At 46.3% G+C, this 15,346-nt stretch overlaps 1 protein-coding gene across 3 annotated transcripts in view; it reads right to left on the reverse strand.

Annotated features, from left to right (window-relative positions):
- The window catches only part of LOC147035896 (ras GTPase-activating protein nGAP-like), a 95,075-nt gene that overhangs the window by 41,989 nt on the left and 37,740 nt on the right, over positions 1 to 15,346 (reverse strand). For all 3 annotated transcript variants that reach the window (XR_015049748.1, XM_085847931.1, XM_085847936.1), the window contains exons 3-12: positions 13,131 to 13,255; positions 12,658 to 12,781; positions 12,112 to 12,215; positions 11,729 to 11,817; positions 11,376 to 11,526; positions 9,544 to 9,642; positions 8,694 to 9,293; positions 3,688 to 3,829; positions 3,400 to 3,544; positions 2,495 to 2,731 (exon numbers count right to left, since the gene is read on the reverse strand). Coding sequence is in view for 2 of the 3 variants with exons in the window: in XM_085847931.1 (XP_085704057.1) it covers positions 2,495 to 2,731; positions 3,400 to 3,544; positions 3,688 to 3,829; positions 8,694 to 9,293; positions 9,544 to 9,642; positions 11,376 to 11,526; positions 11,729 to 11,817; positions 12,112 to 12,215; positions 12,658 to 12,781; positions 13,131 to 13,255 (1,816 nt within the window). In the remaining variant the exon portion in view is untranslated. The remainder of the gene's footprint in view (positions 1 to 2,494; positions 2,732 to 3,399; positions 3,545 to 3,687; positions 3,830 to 8,693; positions 9,294 to 9,543; positions 9,643 to 11,375; positions 11,527 to 11,728; positions 11,818 to 12,111; positions 12,216 to 12,657; positions 12,782 to 13,130; positions 13,256 to 15,346) is intronic.

Consider the following 15,346-nt stretch of genomic DNA (forward strand, 5'->3'; position numbering starts at 1 on the left):
ATAGGAAAAGTGACACCCCGACATCCAACTCGACAGCTGGTGGATCATCCTGGAACAGCTGCTCAAAGTAACGGCCCAATGGGCCTTCACTTCAGACTCCTCTGTCAAGAGTCTACCACTCTCTGCTCGAACTGTAGTGCTCCGAGGGATGGGCTTGGATGAACGCAATGTGCAAATTCCCCTGTAAGCAGGACGAGAATTACTTGACCACAGGTGATGCTCTACCCTCTCACAGATCCTCGCACATAGGCGGCTTTGTGCTCCCTCAGTGCACGTACAGTTTTACACTTCTAGCTCCTGAACAGCTCAGCTCTGCCATTAAGCCTGGCCCTGTGACTTTGAACAAAAGTATCCAGTGTCCCTTGAGAGAGAAAATTATTTTTCGCCCTACGGTGAGTTCCAAGACATCCACCGGCAACATCAAGGATGGTGGTCTTGAAGGCACTCCACAAATCTTCAGGATTCCCCCAAAGCATCCAGACCCCCCCCCCCCAAATCCTCACTCAGCCTGTTCGCAAACTGCTCAGCCACCCACTCATCCTTGAGCTTGCCAACATCCAGCCGAGGCTGGGATGGTACCATTCTCTCAGATTTAAGCTGAAACTTCAGAGTTGCTAAAACAGGCCTGTGGTCGTTATTGAGGAACTGAACACTGGTAAACCCCGCAGTTCTGGATCATCTTCCAGCGACCATCAACGAGCACAATGCCACACCACCAGCGTTGGAATTCCAAGTCCAGCGATGAGCCTGTGGGTGCTGAAATCATGAACTATCCATCCTAAGTCCATGACTTCTTGCAAAGTCAAGGAACTTGGTGCTATTCTGATTCACAGTCCCAGACCCATGGGGACAAACACACACCTCATAACCATCCCTATGAGTTCCAGTCGATGCATTGAAATCCCAAAGACTAGAAGTGCATCTTGTCTGGGGCACTGATCAACCACAGACTCGAGCGTGGCATAGAATGCATCCTTCACGGTGAGATCACTCGCCTCAGTCGGACCATATACAGAGACCAGGGAAACGACACCCAAGGAGTAACAAATCCTTCGTCTCATAATATGATCGTTGACTGGTGTTACCTCAATTATCATTGGGGTCAGCTTATTGGGCACAGCCTGAGCAACTCCTTGGGCATGGTAACCATCAGAGCAACCAGACCAGGAGGAAGTGTAACCACCCGCCATGATCTCGCCACTATGCGGTCTCCGAACCTCAGAGAGTGCTGTAACACCGATGTTCAAATGCTTGAGCTTAGATGATATCAGATACGGGAGATCCTCTCTTCGGGATAGGACATTCCAGGCATTAACCCGAAGGCACTCTGCCAAACACCACCGCAATCTGACCCAGGAAGTTTAGCCCATGCTTTTTCCTCCTATCATCAAGGAACGGAGGTCCCAAAGGATTTGCCACAATCCCGTCATCTGGTGAGCTGCCCTGCTAAGGGCAGCAGCACATGAGGTACCCCCACAGAGTTGCTCTCCCTGAGAGTAGACACACACTTGTTGCGGGCTTTACGGAATGATCTGAGGTCGCCTTCGGTCGGATTTGCCTTTCAGGAGGAGAATGCAGTTGTTTTTAAAAGCAACCGCCTCACCACACGATTCAAGGTACCAAGAGCGGGAGGATTGGTAAGATCATTGAAGACGAGATGGGATGAATCTGTGCGTAAGAGAGAACAGGTTTCAGTAGAAGAATTCCCACGCTGAATTAATATCAGCGACGGGGGATATAGGAGACCAATCCTAAAATGGATAAAATACATATTCAAAAATTTTTTTTTTCATCGATTTATTTATATTTTCATTGACAGGTGCTTTCCGATGTTTCTGTGATTTTTCCCAATGTATCAGCTTCGGTGTCTGTCGGCACGCAAAGTTTCAGCTTTCTACGTCACCCGGAAGGCACTGAACATTAAAATCGGTTCATCAGTTCGTCAGTGAGTGGTTAGAATGTGCTTTTTATATTAGATCAGGGAAACGACACCCAAGGAGTATATATACGGCATACTTACCGCTATTGCACAATCCGATATGAGGAGGGCAGTAACAAGCCAGACAGAAAGACAATCAGAGGATGAGCGAGACCCTCGTCATGACTACCCAGTGATCCCTCCGCGGCTTAAATCGCACAGGAGCTTCGCATCATCAGTCCATTCACAGGAATGCAATCCAACCGCAATGAGGCTGAACCTTTCAGAAGAAAGATTACAGGTGTCCTTGGATGAGGTCATGAACCTTGAGCCAACATGGAAACTCCCACCAAGTGCTCGATCAACCTTGGCCAACCCGGCGCAGCCTGAATATTCCGGAGTCGAAAGGCGTAAAGCATCCGTATTCTCTTATTCATTTGCTGTATTTATCCTAATCGATACAACTAACCTCAATTATCCACTTGCTTCACTCATCGATTTTTCTGTCTTCATGATACAAACTGTATGGCACATCAAAACGCCAAAGTGCATTATGCACCGTCTGAGGCTGCCTACCGTGAAAAGTTTGCGAGGTTCTGGATGACCTTCGCAATGAGGGTAAGTGTTCGTGCCGTCCCTTCTCCTGGGTACTCATGGGTTAGACCAAAGAGGCTGGGTGCCATGACAGCTGGACACAGGAATCTCAGGAATAGCGAGGAACCGATCAAGCGCTCCGTCACTTCGGGTCGGCCACATTCTGCACAATGGAGCCGCCATGCTGAGAAAACCTCCTTCAACTCGCGTGGAAAAACACTGTTGGACAGACACATACAACAAGAAAAAGGATTCATTAACACCAGCATTGCTTTTGCCCCCATTGTGGTCAACAATGTATTTTCCATCATAAATGCAACTGTATTTGCCAATCCTTTAAGCTGCAACTTTCAAGAGCACAACACCATGAACGTATCACCACAGGGTTCAAATGCTCCACTCCTATGTAGTGCAACACCATTAATAGCAAAGCTAAGTCTGGTGTTGGCTTCGTGGTTAGGGTGGTGGCTTGGGATCCTAGGGTCCTGAGTTCAAGCCCCGTTGGCCACTGAATTAAAATACACCAGGAGGTTGACTCAGCCTGTCATCCTTCCGAGGTCGGCAAAATGAGTGCCGGTGTACTGGTAAGGGGGACACTGCATCAGCGGCATAGCCACGTCCCAACCAATGATGCAACCAGCAGCCACAGCCAAATGACTTGTGTAATTTGGCCAGGATGTTGTAATTTCGCTCCATCATAAAGCAAGACAAACAAGGGTGGAGTCGATGGCGTGCCGTCTCAAATCCCCACGCTTCCCACTCAAAGCAAAGTTGAAAGACTGTAAAACGTTCCACCAGCATTGACCCAAAATAAAATTTTGAGTTTAAAATAATAATAATAATAATAAAACTTTCCCCCATTTCCCGGGCCGGCAGCCCGTCCGCACCAGAACGAGTTGATTATTTTGCAGAAGGCCAGCTCGCAACACATCTTGAGGTTTGTCTGGTTTTCTGACAGCTGAGAGGCAGGAACCTTGCTGGGATCCACCTCGCACTGCTCCTCGGACTCGTACAGGGCTTTGATGAAATCACCTGTCGCACACCATGGTTACTACGCTGCCGACGAACTGGGCACCATAAAGCCAACAAATCCCTTTAATAACAACATCAACATGCTGCCAAGAAATGCAGCAACAAAATGCCGCAATGGCAATGTGACAACGGGCATCACCAACCGAGAGCGTCCTGAAGATAACGCTGCCCAACGAGCTTCAGGTACTCTTCAATGGCCTTTGTGGCCAAGGTGTTTTCTCTGAAGATCAGTTGATCGTCCCCGCAACGCTCTACCTCCGCCATGACGACTTGTGTGAGGAACTCCTATAATCACAGAGAAAAACCACACAAACGGTCGTGCTTACGGATATCCACAACTGTGTCTACCAACAGGAGAGGAAGCAGGGTTCCCGTCTGTTGCACACACTGCCATTTAAGGATGGCTACAACTCAAATACTCGGCAAAACCCCAGCTATTGAAAAAAAAAAAAGGTGGTGGTAAAAGGGAACAAGACTGCTCAATGACCTCCCAAAAGAAGAAACAAACAAGAAAAACAAAGAAAGGGGGGTGCAGTGAAAGAGAGAAGTCCGTTGTTGGACATCTGGAGGTGTATGAACAGCCATGAATGGATGTGTGATCGCACGCATCGATTCGCATGACCTCCTAAAGCATTTCCATTGTGACCATCATCTCGGACTGGTTTTCACAATGACTAACGACTCGTGCATTTTGATGGCAATGGAAGAGCCAAACACAATTTGTGATTCATGTTGTCTCGTCATCCCATCCCGCCTCGTCGCTTCATTTGGTCGTTTGTTGTTTCACCTGTTCCACTTTTTCCATCACACTTTACCCTGGCATCATGTTGTATGGAGTTAGTTCGTACGTCACATGACATGGTTTTCATGCAAGTTGAAGAGGCGGTTTGCAGCTCGCACTGAATCATTTCGAGACTTTCGTTTACTGGACGATGAGGAAGAATTCCCGGAGGAACGAATCGGAATGCATTGAACATCTTGCTCCAGTAAAACAGCTTGTAATCAAAATGAATGTTATGATAATAATAATAATAATAATAAAAAGAAATAGAGCAGAGACAAGAAAAATATTATGAAGCAAAACTAAAAGTCAGAAATGCCTAAAGGCGCCATCGACCCCGATAAAGGTCACGAATGGAAAACAAAGGCCCGACCTTCTTTGTCTTCCTTAACAAAAGAGAATTGACTTTGCGGCACCATCTCACATTCTCGCTCGTATTCTTAACACACCGATCAATGGGTCATGGAGAAACTCGTACATTACACTTTGCCAGGCGAGGCCCGACATTCGGCTGGGGTACATTTGGAAAGGAATTTGGAACTAGTCAAAGATGATGTGGCGATAATTACCCTTCCCTTCATGAACCTTTCACGTCCGTCGACTGTTACTAGCAGACGAGTCAACCGGCTGAACATATGTTCGGAGGACAACGAGCTGTGTGATGCAACACCCTGCCTGTGAAAGACCAATCCGAAAGTTTACAGTCGGCTCGGCAGAGCAGCTCGAAGGCAAGCATTCCAGCTCTGCACCGATCTGTAGAACTAGAATACATCAATTATAAGTTTATTTAGAAACAATGCATTTAAATAACAGAATTAGAGAGATTGGAATGTGGGATCCAGCTATGGTGAGGTTGGAATGTGGGATCCAGGTATCATGAGATTGCAATGTGGGACCCAGGCATCATGAGATTGGAATGTGGGATCCAGGTATCATGAGATTGGAATGTGGGATCCAGGTATCATGAGATTGGAATGTGGGATCCAGGTATCATGAGATTGGAATGTGGGATCCAGGTATCATGAGGTTGGAATGTGGGATCCAGGTATCATGAGGTTGGAATGTGGGATCCAGGTATCATGAGGTTGGAATGTGAGATCCAGGTATCATGAGGTTGGAATGTGGGATCCAGGTATCATGAGATTGGAAAGTGGGATCCAGGTATCATGAGATTGGAATGTGGGATCCAGGTATCATGAGATTGGAATGTGGGATCCAGGTATCATGAGATGGAAATGTGGGATCCAGGTATCATGAGATTGGAATGTGGGATCCAGGTATCATGAGATGGAAATGTGGGATCCAGGTATCATGAGATACAGTATGTGATCAGATGGCAATGTCAGACAGGCTATTCAACTTACTGTTCCAAAACTTTCAAACACAATGAAAATTGGAAAGCTACAGTACAAGGTGTGAAGCACAAAGTGGACAAAAAATAAATCTATAAAATGAAATAAAAAGACAAATAAAACATGATTGTAGAACGAGAAACAAAATAATATAAACACAATACCCAATTGTGTATTGGAACACATTCCATTTCATGGAACACAATACCCCGCAATGTGTTCAAGTTAGTACATACTTCAATTTCAATAAAACAATCATTTTAAAGATCGTTAACAAAAAATACGGAAGTTTATAGGATGCAAGTCAATCGGTATCATACATAGCCATATCAGCAGCCTCTTCTTCACCCTGATATGTACTCTGTCACTAGCCATGCCCTCTCATGCTATGGATTGACAGATAGCATGGTTCTTGGTTGTAGTATGAAGGTGAGATTTATGTTCTACAGTGCTGAAGTATATAATTCAATTGAAACAAAGATTTTAAAAGGTTTGAAGGTGAATAAATAAATGAATTCCACATTTTACCACTGTTAACGCTGTGTCTTTTACACCACCTTATCCAACACATTACATTCGTTATCTGTGCCTGTTGTTTGTGTCCTTTATAACGTCCTTAAAAACAGTATGTTTCCTGTTTGGAACGATCTTAAATTTTGTTTGACTGCCAGGCAGGCCGACAGTAAAATATGATCTCACTCCTCTCTGCACATGTGCGATCGGGACGAATTGAAAGCCAAGTTAAGTTAAAACGAAAGACTTGTCTTCCTATTAATGTTCCGATTCGTGTTCAAAATACAACATTAAATTTAAATAAATTGTTCCTCAATCATAGAATGGACAGACGGACATGAACCAATTGCTTAAACCCACTTTTTGCTTCATGTGGTAATAAAACGCACCATTTAAAAATGTCGAGAATCACCAGCTACGATGTGTAGACCACAGTAAATCTAAGAATGAATGACCTATATTATGTAGATCTGTGTGTAGATGCATGTATGCGCACGCATGTGCCTCTCCTGTCCATTCAGGAATGAATGAGGCTAAAGAGGTAATTCGTAGCAATGTCAAAGAAGCGATTCAATAAGAATACTGTTGTGGGCCGGGGGTCCGGTGGCAAGAACGACCACGAGGTGGCGAAAGTTACGTCATCTCCACCAGACTCCCCGGAATTGTAGGCCGCCGCTCGGATAACTCCGCGAGCCGGCGGGTCGTTTAACCGACTGTGGAACGCCAATATCTCGACCACGTGGCGTAGGGTTATTTTGTCTAGATCCAATGTACCTAAGTAACCACGTGGTCTCGGCTACCGGGGATCCACGCCCTCGGAACGCCTGGCCGAACCGGATTCACTCTACCGGCAGTGGTAAAATTACACCTACCGACTACCACTCTGCCACCCACCTTTCCAGCTCGGATGCAGTCTTGTGGGCCTGCCCAGGACGTCCCGGCTACAATTGTCCGATTACCGGGGATAAAACCCCGCCTAAACTCAGATCCGAACCACGCTGGACCAATGCAAGAAGGGACGGAAACGAACTGGGGACATTTCTGTGATTATTTATTTACAGTAAATGAAGACACAAAGCAAGACTTAATGCGAATATGCAAGCAAGGAATATTTACAATGATCCAAAAACACTTATTCAGTTCCACTTAAAGACCGGCCCACCCGCAGACACACACACAAATGAAAACAAACCTAGAGTTCTTTAGTGGACCCTCGCAGCCGAGGAGAGAGACAAGCTGGGGGTCAGAGTTCGGATGGGTACCTGGCCGTCGGAGAAAGGGGATACTCCGTGCTGCCGTACCTGACAACGGTCGCTGGTTTTGTCCCCAGTCGCACGTGTGGGACTTGAGGTTTGTGGCGGAGCTCGGGTGGTGAATGGCCGGGGTCCATGGAGGGGGGTCAGGGTCGCTCTTTCCTTCCTTGTAGATGGCCAGCAGAGACACGTTCGCTGCCTCGACGACCTTCTGCTCCACCCTCGTGAGAGCCCTCGTAACAACCACGGTTACCACCCCTTCGTAACAACTTTCGTAACCCCCACTGTTACCACCCCTTCGTAACCCCTTCATGACAGCAAAAACCATTTCGTGACAGCAAAAACCCACCAAACTCCGCTCTCAGAGAGTGTTCGGGGATTTTTATGGACCTCCCTCAGTGGGGAGGGGTCTTGGTAAACACACCTCACTGTCCGCCTTTGATTGGACAGGGTCCCACGGCATACCTTTCCAGGGCGGGGTTTCGGCCTTGTTAGGAGAAAGCTGACCTTCTCCTCCACACGTGTTCGAGAAAGGTCGTGGTGGTGAAACTGCCTCGAACATCCTCGGGAATCCGGCTCAGGCAAAGGTGCGCTGTGGCCCGCGAACTGAGGGCTGCAAGCGCGATGATACCGTGGATCGTAATGGGCCGAGGGGTCATGCAGATGGGATGGTTGTTAGATGGCTTGTTTGATGTGACAACCTAACTAAAAGAAATCACAACGCATGCCTTTGATTCTCCCACTCGACAAAAGGAAGGGGATCTGACTACACACATACTTAACGACATAACTGACTTTTGGGACATCTGTATGTTGAATGCAAATGGTTTCCAGATCCGTAACAATACATTTCTAAGGATGAATGGTGGTGCAGCAGGATAGCTTCGCTCATTACAGAGCTGTCTGGTTGAGATTTGATCTCCTGATCCCCAACAGCATCAGCCAGACATTCTCTGTTGCAGTGCCACTAAGCGATGGGAGGGGGACGGGAGGGTCGGGTGACTACATCTCTCAAAGTACGATGTCCTTTTGTCCCAGGTGCATTTCAGTAGTGGACGTTAAAGATCACATTGCATCTTTCACAAAAAGAAGGCTTGGCCTTAGCAACATAATTAGCACTACTTGTGGTCAAGTTATGGATATGTGATATACAAGATGGGCCAAGTAGCCTCCACTTGTGCCCGAGTTTCCTTGTATTAAAAAATAAAAGGTAAGAAGACCAACAAACCAAATGTATGGTACCTACACACCTTTGCACGTCCTGTTGAGTGCAGCGTACGCACCAGGCAGCCCGCTACCTCCTCCTTATCTCGGGCTGAGAGCGCTGCTTCCAAAGCATTGCAAAGTGGTCCATATTCGCCCGTCACATGCTCTGCAAACGCCTTGTACCGCTCAAGTGGGAGCACACGGGCTCGACGTAGCAACGTTCGTACCCGTACCGTAGGAGTAGGTGCTTTGCCGCGGCCTGGTGTTGGGGCACTCAGAGGGTACCATTGCTCCACAAGATGTCGCCCCTCCACCGTATTCGCAGGGATATTCACAAGGCCAACATAGGCCCCACTTCCTCCGTTGGAGCGTTCCTTTTTCCGGCGACGCTTGGCTCCATCACCGGTCCCACGCCCAGAACTACGATACACATGGATGGTGATGTTGGCCATGGATGACAGTCCTAACGATGTGAAGTGGAAGCGCTCTCCCCAGAACGGGCCCTCGGGACGCAAGCGTGCCGCCGTGCGTGCAAGAAGCATGTCATCCACACACACCTCGCAGAAGAAACGTTTTTTTGGTGGGAGGTGGCGGGCCTCGATGAGCCACAGCCGCAGAGAGACCTCCTCCCGGCACATGTTGTCCTGCCAGCGACACACCGACATCTCTGATTGTTGCTGCCATTAAGACTACATTCAAAAAAAAACTTTGAGATCTCAATCATGCTTCCATCTATGTTCACATGAAATTACTGCTTCTGTTAAACCACCTGCCAAAAACATTTCTGTCTCAACGTCATAAAAAATATTTCAACAAGAACAACAGAATATAAGTGAATGGAAAATGTTTGAAAGAGTCAATTGATTTGAATATTAAATATGTATATATGTATACCCTGTTTGGGTGCAGTGCTCTGCTGAAGCTGTCAAGCCAGCGGTCCCGCTCTGCTGCCGAACGGCAGGAGAAGCACTTGATGGTCCCAGGGGCCATAATCTGTGGCAAAAGGACAGCGTGAAGAATGGGGTGGAGGGGGGGAGGAGAGAGGGGGGAACAGAACATGGGGAAAAACGGATTTGTATTCGTATTCTGATGCTCTACCCGAAGGAAAGTTCAGTCGTGCTGAAGCAGTTTCTTTGCAAAGATTACACCGCGTGGTTTTCCATTGCCTTGCCAGCAGTAGTGAGACCATAGGCTGCATACAAAACATAACTAGAAGGGGACTCTCCGATGTCATGACGTTCCCAAATGTACCTCTGCCCACATTATTATACATACTTGTACCAAGTTTGATTTAAATCCCTGAACGCAGATTATAAATATTAAATAATTCTGACTGCCAGACCATAAGTCCGATCAGGTTCAAATTTAAAACATATCTATATATATATATATATATATATTTTTTTTTTCTTTCGGCAGCTCCCATGAGGGGTCGCCACAGCGGATCATCCGTATGATCCGCATAGTCATTTGGCACATGTTTTACGCCGGATGCCCTTTCTGACGCAAATATATATATATTCCACATCATGACAAGATCACAAGTGACGTTTCACGTCGATTGATGAAGCAGTTCAAGAGAGATTTTTAAAAAGATTTTCATTCAATCCAATATGGCTGCCAGACCATGTGACCCATTAATTATTTGTGAACACCCTGGTATCCCCAAGGCATGGGGAACATGTGGGTGAAGTTTCCCCTCAATCTGTCAAGCCGTTCTGGAGAAGAGGGTTTTTAAATGTTTTTCTTCAAAAATTCAGCTGTCGAACCAGGTAACCTATGACGTCATAGGTGGAGAACTTTTTGTTCCTCATGGATAGGCGATCACACCTGTGAAGTTTCACCTCAATATAGTTCAACCGTTTCGGAGAAGACTTTTGAAGCTTTTTATGTTAAAAAATAATATGGCTGCCAAACCACGTGAACAATGACATCATCAATTTTTTCCCCCACATACAATTTAGCATGCCTGGTGTTGACTTAATAGCTAGAGTGGTGGGCTTGGGATCCGAGAGTCCTGAGTTCAAATCCCCCTCGGCTGTTGAATTAATACCAGGTGGGGTTAACTCGGCCTGTCATCCTTCCGAGGTAGGCAAAATGAGTGCCAGCTTGCTGGTATACTGTGTCGGAGTGGCAACGCGTCCAGGATTGTGTCCAATAGCCAAGGAGACTGCTTAGGTAGCACCAACGCTCTGCACAGATTATGGTCCCAGTGGATGGATACAATTTAGCCCAAGATGACCCTCAAAAATTTTCATACTGATCGGATAAAGCATTCGATGTATGCAATTATGACATCATCACAAAGCCACCTTTGACTAAATAAATAAATTTTAAAAATCAATTTCTTCTTTTATTCTTCTTTCATGGCTGGCTTGTAAATACAAAAACATATAAATAGATCACAGGGGGCAACTGCTTACTGGGCAAAATTATCCTTAATTCTGATGTAATTAACACCGCACCACCCCACGGGTGGTGACACATAACACTTAAGCTCACAGTTTCCCTACTTAATTTACTTTGAGATGTCTCCTACACGTCCACGGGCCAAGCAACTCTTATACAATCCTATCTTTCCTATGAGATTCCTCCATCTACCCCCACAACCGTAACAGTATTTTTGTTCAGAATGAGCATGCGAGGCGACATGATGCGTTCTACCGAGAGCCGTTCTAGTTATATTATAACATGATAACAAACTACAGTGCTGAAGACAGACGAACCTCAAAGCAGTGCTCCTGACCGAGGATACTGCAGTGGAGCGGACGTACTCGGACTCCTTGACTCAGCTCCAGAGCCTCAGCTCTGCCGTGTCCGAGCAGAGACTCATGAGAGTGAGACTCCTTAAGGCTCGGTGCAGGAGAATTGGAGAGGCTGTAAAGTTTGAAGCTATTTGTGATTGAGACAGTTATCATCATCACAATTAAGAGCAAAACAAAGTGGCTGCGTGAAGAAAGATTTTATTGTGGCCAATTTCCAAAAAAGGTGACAAATTCTTCGCCGATATACAACCAATCTCTAAAGCCAGTTCAAACTCTGAAAAAGTTCAAACTCTCAGGAATTCTTTCTCACTTACCCCAGGATTGGCAGTCGGCTGCGGAGAGTGATGCTGCGATCAAGCTTTGACTGACTTTTAGTCCTTTTTAAACGCTTGCTTATGAAACCCTGGAATACATAAGAAGAGAGTTTGGGTTTGCTCATCCTTTGGCTCATCATAATGACCCGCTTTCATCATATCAGCAGGGATGGGTAAGCTGTTACAAACCGAATGATTGTTATAAAAGGGAGCACAAGATCATTTAGATGCATGAAAAGGTCACTCTACCAACGTAGTCTGCATCACATCCAATCCCGGCAATAGAATTACACTTGAAACTAAATAGCGTAACACCGTGACGGGGAAAGGAGGCCGTGTATGAAAATCAGCGGTGTAGCTCGGCACAATGTGCCACCTCATACCGTGACGGTGAAAGGAGGCGGTGTACATCCATCAATGGTGTTGCTTTTCATTGTGACCAAGGTAGGAGCGCCTTCTCGCCGGGGAACCCGATCAAGGATTGCATCTGTTGGTACACATCAGGAAAATGCTGAAAATGTTTGTATTTTTCCCACCACGCCAGAAATTATATCTCACCAAACAAAAAGCACAATGTTGGCCACCATCTTATGTCGTGGATGCAAGGGTCGACAAATCAAGGGTTTGAGATGAAGCAAACGTTTAGGCTCTTGAGTTTAGACCGCATGAATTAAGCAAGGTTGCTCAACCAGCTCGGAAAGTATTTCGAAAACGTTGAAATGCCTCTCGAAGAATGAGAGAAACCCAACAAGCTGCAGGTGTCGCTGTTTCCCTGGAAAACGATCAACCAAAGCCAAACAGATGTTTGCATGTGCATCCACTAACGCACCACGTTCCTGCCACGCAGAAACTGGTCCATGCAATCAGATCGTTCACTCGATCAGACAGACGAGGACAAACATGATGGTGAAGAAATAATCAGCACCTACCTGGATCATTGTCTGTGGAACCCGAGGCAGTCCTGCCAGCCTTGGACGGAACACTGACCGTTCTCCGCAGCATGGATACCGAGCAGGATTCACTGCGCCGTTCCTGCAGCAAAGAAGGATGCACCTGCCGGAGAACAAAAGGTGTAGAGTGACTATGAGGGGTGGGGTGGGGTGGGGGGGGGTGGTGAAGAGAATGACCATCTCAACTGTTAATTGCTGCAAATGGTCATAGTAACAGTACTATATTATAATTCGTCCAATACTTGCACTGTATTTGACTGTACTGCTTCAATAAGAGCCAAATTGAATCTCTCGAATCATATGAAAGTGAATGATTGGCTGGAGGTAATATCAACCAGACTTCCCATTTACTGGGGGGGGGGGAGAGGTGGGAAGCTTATCCTGTAGTGTTGCGCACGTCGACCAAAGCATTTTGAGGGGATCAATCCCACGGGTATTTGTGAAGTGCGTACCTCATCCTTATCGAGCAGCATGAGCTTTGTATCCGACAAGACGCAGTACCGTTGCTGCCAGACCACATTGTCCCTGTATGGAGACTTTCCACAGGATAGCTGGTATGTTGGAGGGCCCTTGACATCTGTCATGGAAGAGGTTAGGGGTAAAGGTGAGTGTGGAGTTCAAGTGTGCCCAAAAACCAGGAGGAAACTTTGCGGAGGAATCGAGCAACTAATAATAATAATAAAACACTGGTCAACGTCGCTACTTGTTGATACGCTTAAGTTTAATAAACAAGTATTTATTCAACAGAGTGTAACATCACCTTTGTTCTGAATCACCGCTTCAAAACATGTCTACACAAATCTCAGAGGTGCCAAGACATCCTGTGGGAACTTTGACGTTATCTGTGCAGAGGGAAAGCAACTCCTCATGCATGGCTCCCGTATCAATGAAACACACGGAGATTCTGGGGAACGACATGCCTTCGGAAGGACTTGCAAGCTCGGGTAAAGCAAATCAGATGTGCGCTGTCATTCTGAAAGATCCCGTTCCGATCCAGATGTAGTAGCTGCGGTACGGTTCGCCACGTGCAACATGCATAACGAGTGGGAACGATGCTCGCACACGAGGATGATTCACGAGGTGTCCGGCAGAACGACGTCAAAATCGGGAACCATCGGATCACCGGGTCTCCCTCGTAAATCAGTCGACTCGTGCGGCGCTGCGATCGGACCTTACGCAGAGGTTTACACATCACGAATTCCACGCAGGTGATGTCGGCACATTATGTCATCTTCTTCCCGATTTCAAGAGTGCACGCAGGTATGCAACTCGTCCAGCATTTACCTCAACATACAGTAGACCCCTTTTTTTAAAAAAACAAAAAAACAGAATAGTCTTTCAGAGGAATTTCAACAAGAACATAGAGCAAACCAATAAAGGGATTAAAAACGAAAGAGTTTTTCATCGTTTTGCACCAAGTTGTCAAAGTGAATGTAAAAGATTTCGTTTTAAAGGAGTCTCGTGTGCTGCATGTGCTCGTACGACAGCTTGGAGGTAGCGTGCGGTGAACGTGCATTTCCCTTTAAGAAGTGTACACCGGGTTCCACTCCAACACGATACTATCCGCCGTACAGAGGGTTTGCTGCTCGTCAACGTGATGCAAACGTCGACAGCATTCTATACATCGAGCAGAGTGTGACCAAGCCCTCTATACATTCGTAAAATGAACTCTTTGAAGAATCCGTTTTATTGATGATTCCAAATGTTGAGAAGCAAGCGACGTTGTGAAAGTACAAAATGGGTGATCACGATAAACAATGGTTTTCCAAACCGTCGACCTTTCCTTTTCAAATAAACGTTGCAGAGTGGCACTTTCAAATTCAAGGAATGTCCAGTAGAGAAGCAGAAGGTCGAACAGGCAAGCCAATCAACAGAGAGTTCACGTGACATGTACACCATCCCAGAGTTACGTTGTGAAGAAATAAATAAATAAATAAATAAAAGAAAGCAAAAACAAAAAAAAAAAAGATGAACTTCTCTGCAATAAGAAGGAAAAACACCACCAAGGATAAGTATTTTTAGTGTAGTTTGAGCACATCCGTGTATTGTAACACGGTGCTTGCATAATGGGCCCTTTGTGAGCGGCACGTTCGGTGCCCGCTCCGGCGCATGCTGCCATACCTGACCTGACCTGAAGTTCGGTGCCTGGGTGCGGTTTCAGAGCAAGGCTGCTGTAACTAAACAACCCGAGCGATGGGCCTTGAGGACGGGGACACGGTCTATCTGAGGCCCGACCCTCACACCAAGACAAATTTTTACCCTATCGTCGATTTTTTTTTTTTTAAACCTCTCTCCGTGCATTCCTTCATTCTCATCCTTAAACGACTTAGCGTAGCAAAAGGTGTCTTAAAGGCATTAAACTATCGAGGACGCACAGAGAATGATGAAGGAACCCAGTCTATGGCAACAAAAGATCAACTGCTACCGCTTCAGCCGGTACGAGTCCAGAGCTATTTCAGTGCTCCCAAATGGCCGACGCTTTTGGCAAGCTTCTACAAAAGGAAGCCTTTCTCCGTGCCCCAATAACCACGCTTTTCTTTTTGGGTTTGTGGCCCGGCTTGTAAACTATCGATTCCAAACGTCGGTTAATCATAGGCCTTCGGACCCAAAGTTTCCATGACAACATATTTAATTGCCCATATAGTTTTACGTGCGACTGAGCAACAAA

The sequence above is a fragment of the Eptatretus burgeri genome, chromosome 1 (assembly GCF_056783735.1).
Source record: "Eptatretus burgeri isolate ZD-2024b chromosome 1, Ebu_testis_v1, whole genome shotgun sequence".
Taxonomy (NCBI): domain Eukaryota; kingdom Metazoa; phylum Chordata; class Myxini; order Myxiniformes; family Myxinidae; genus Eptatretus; species Eptatretus burgeri.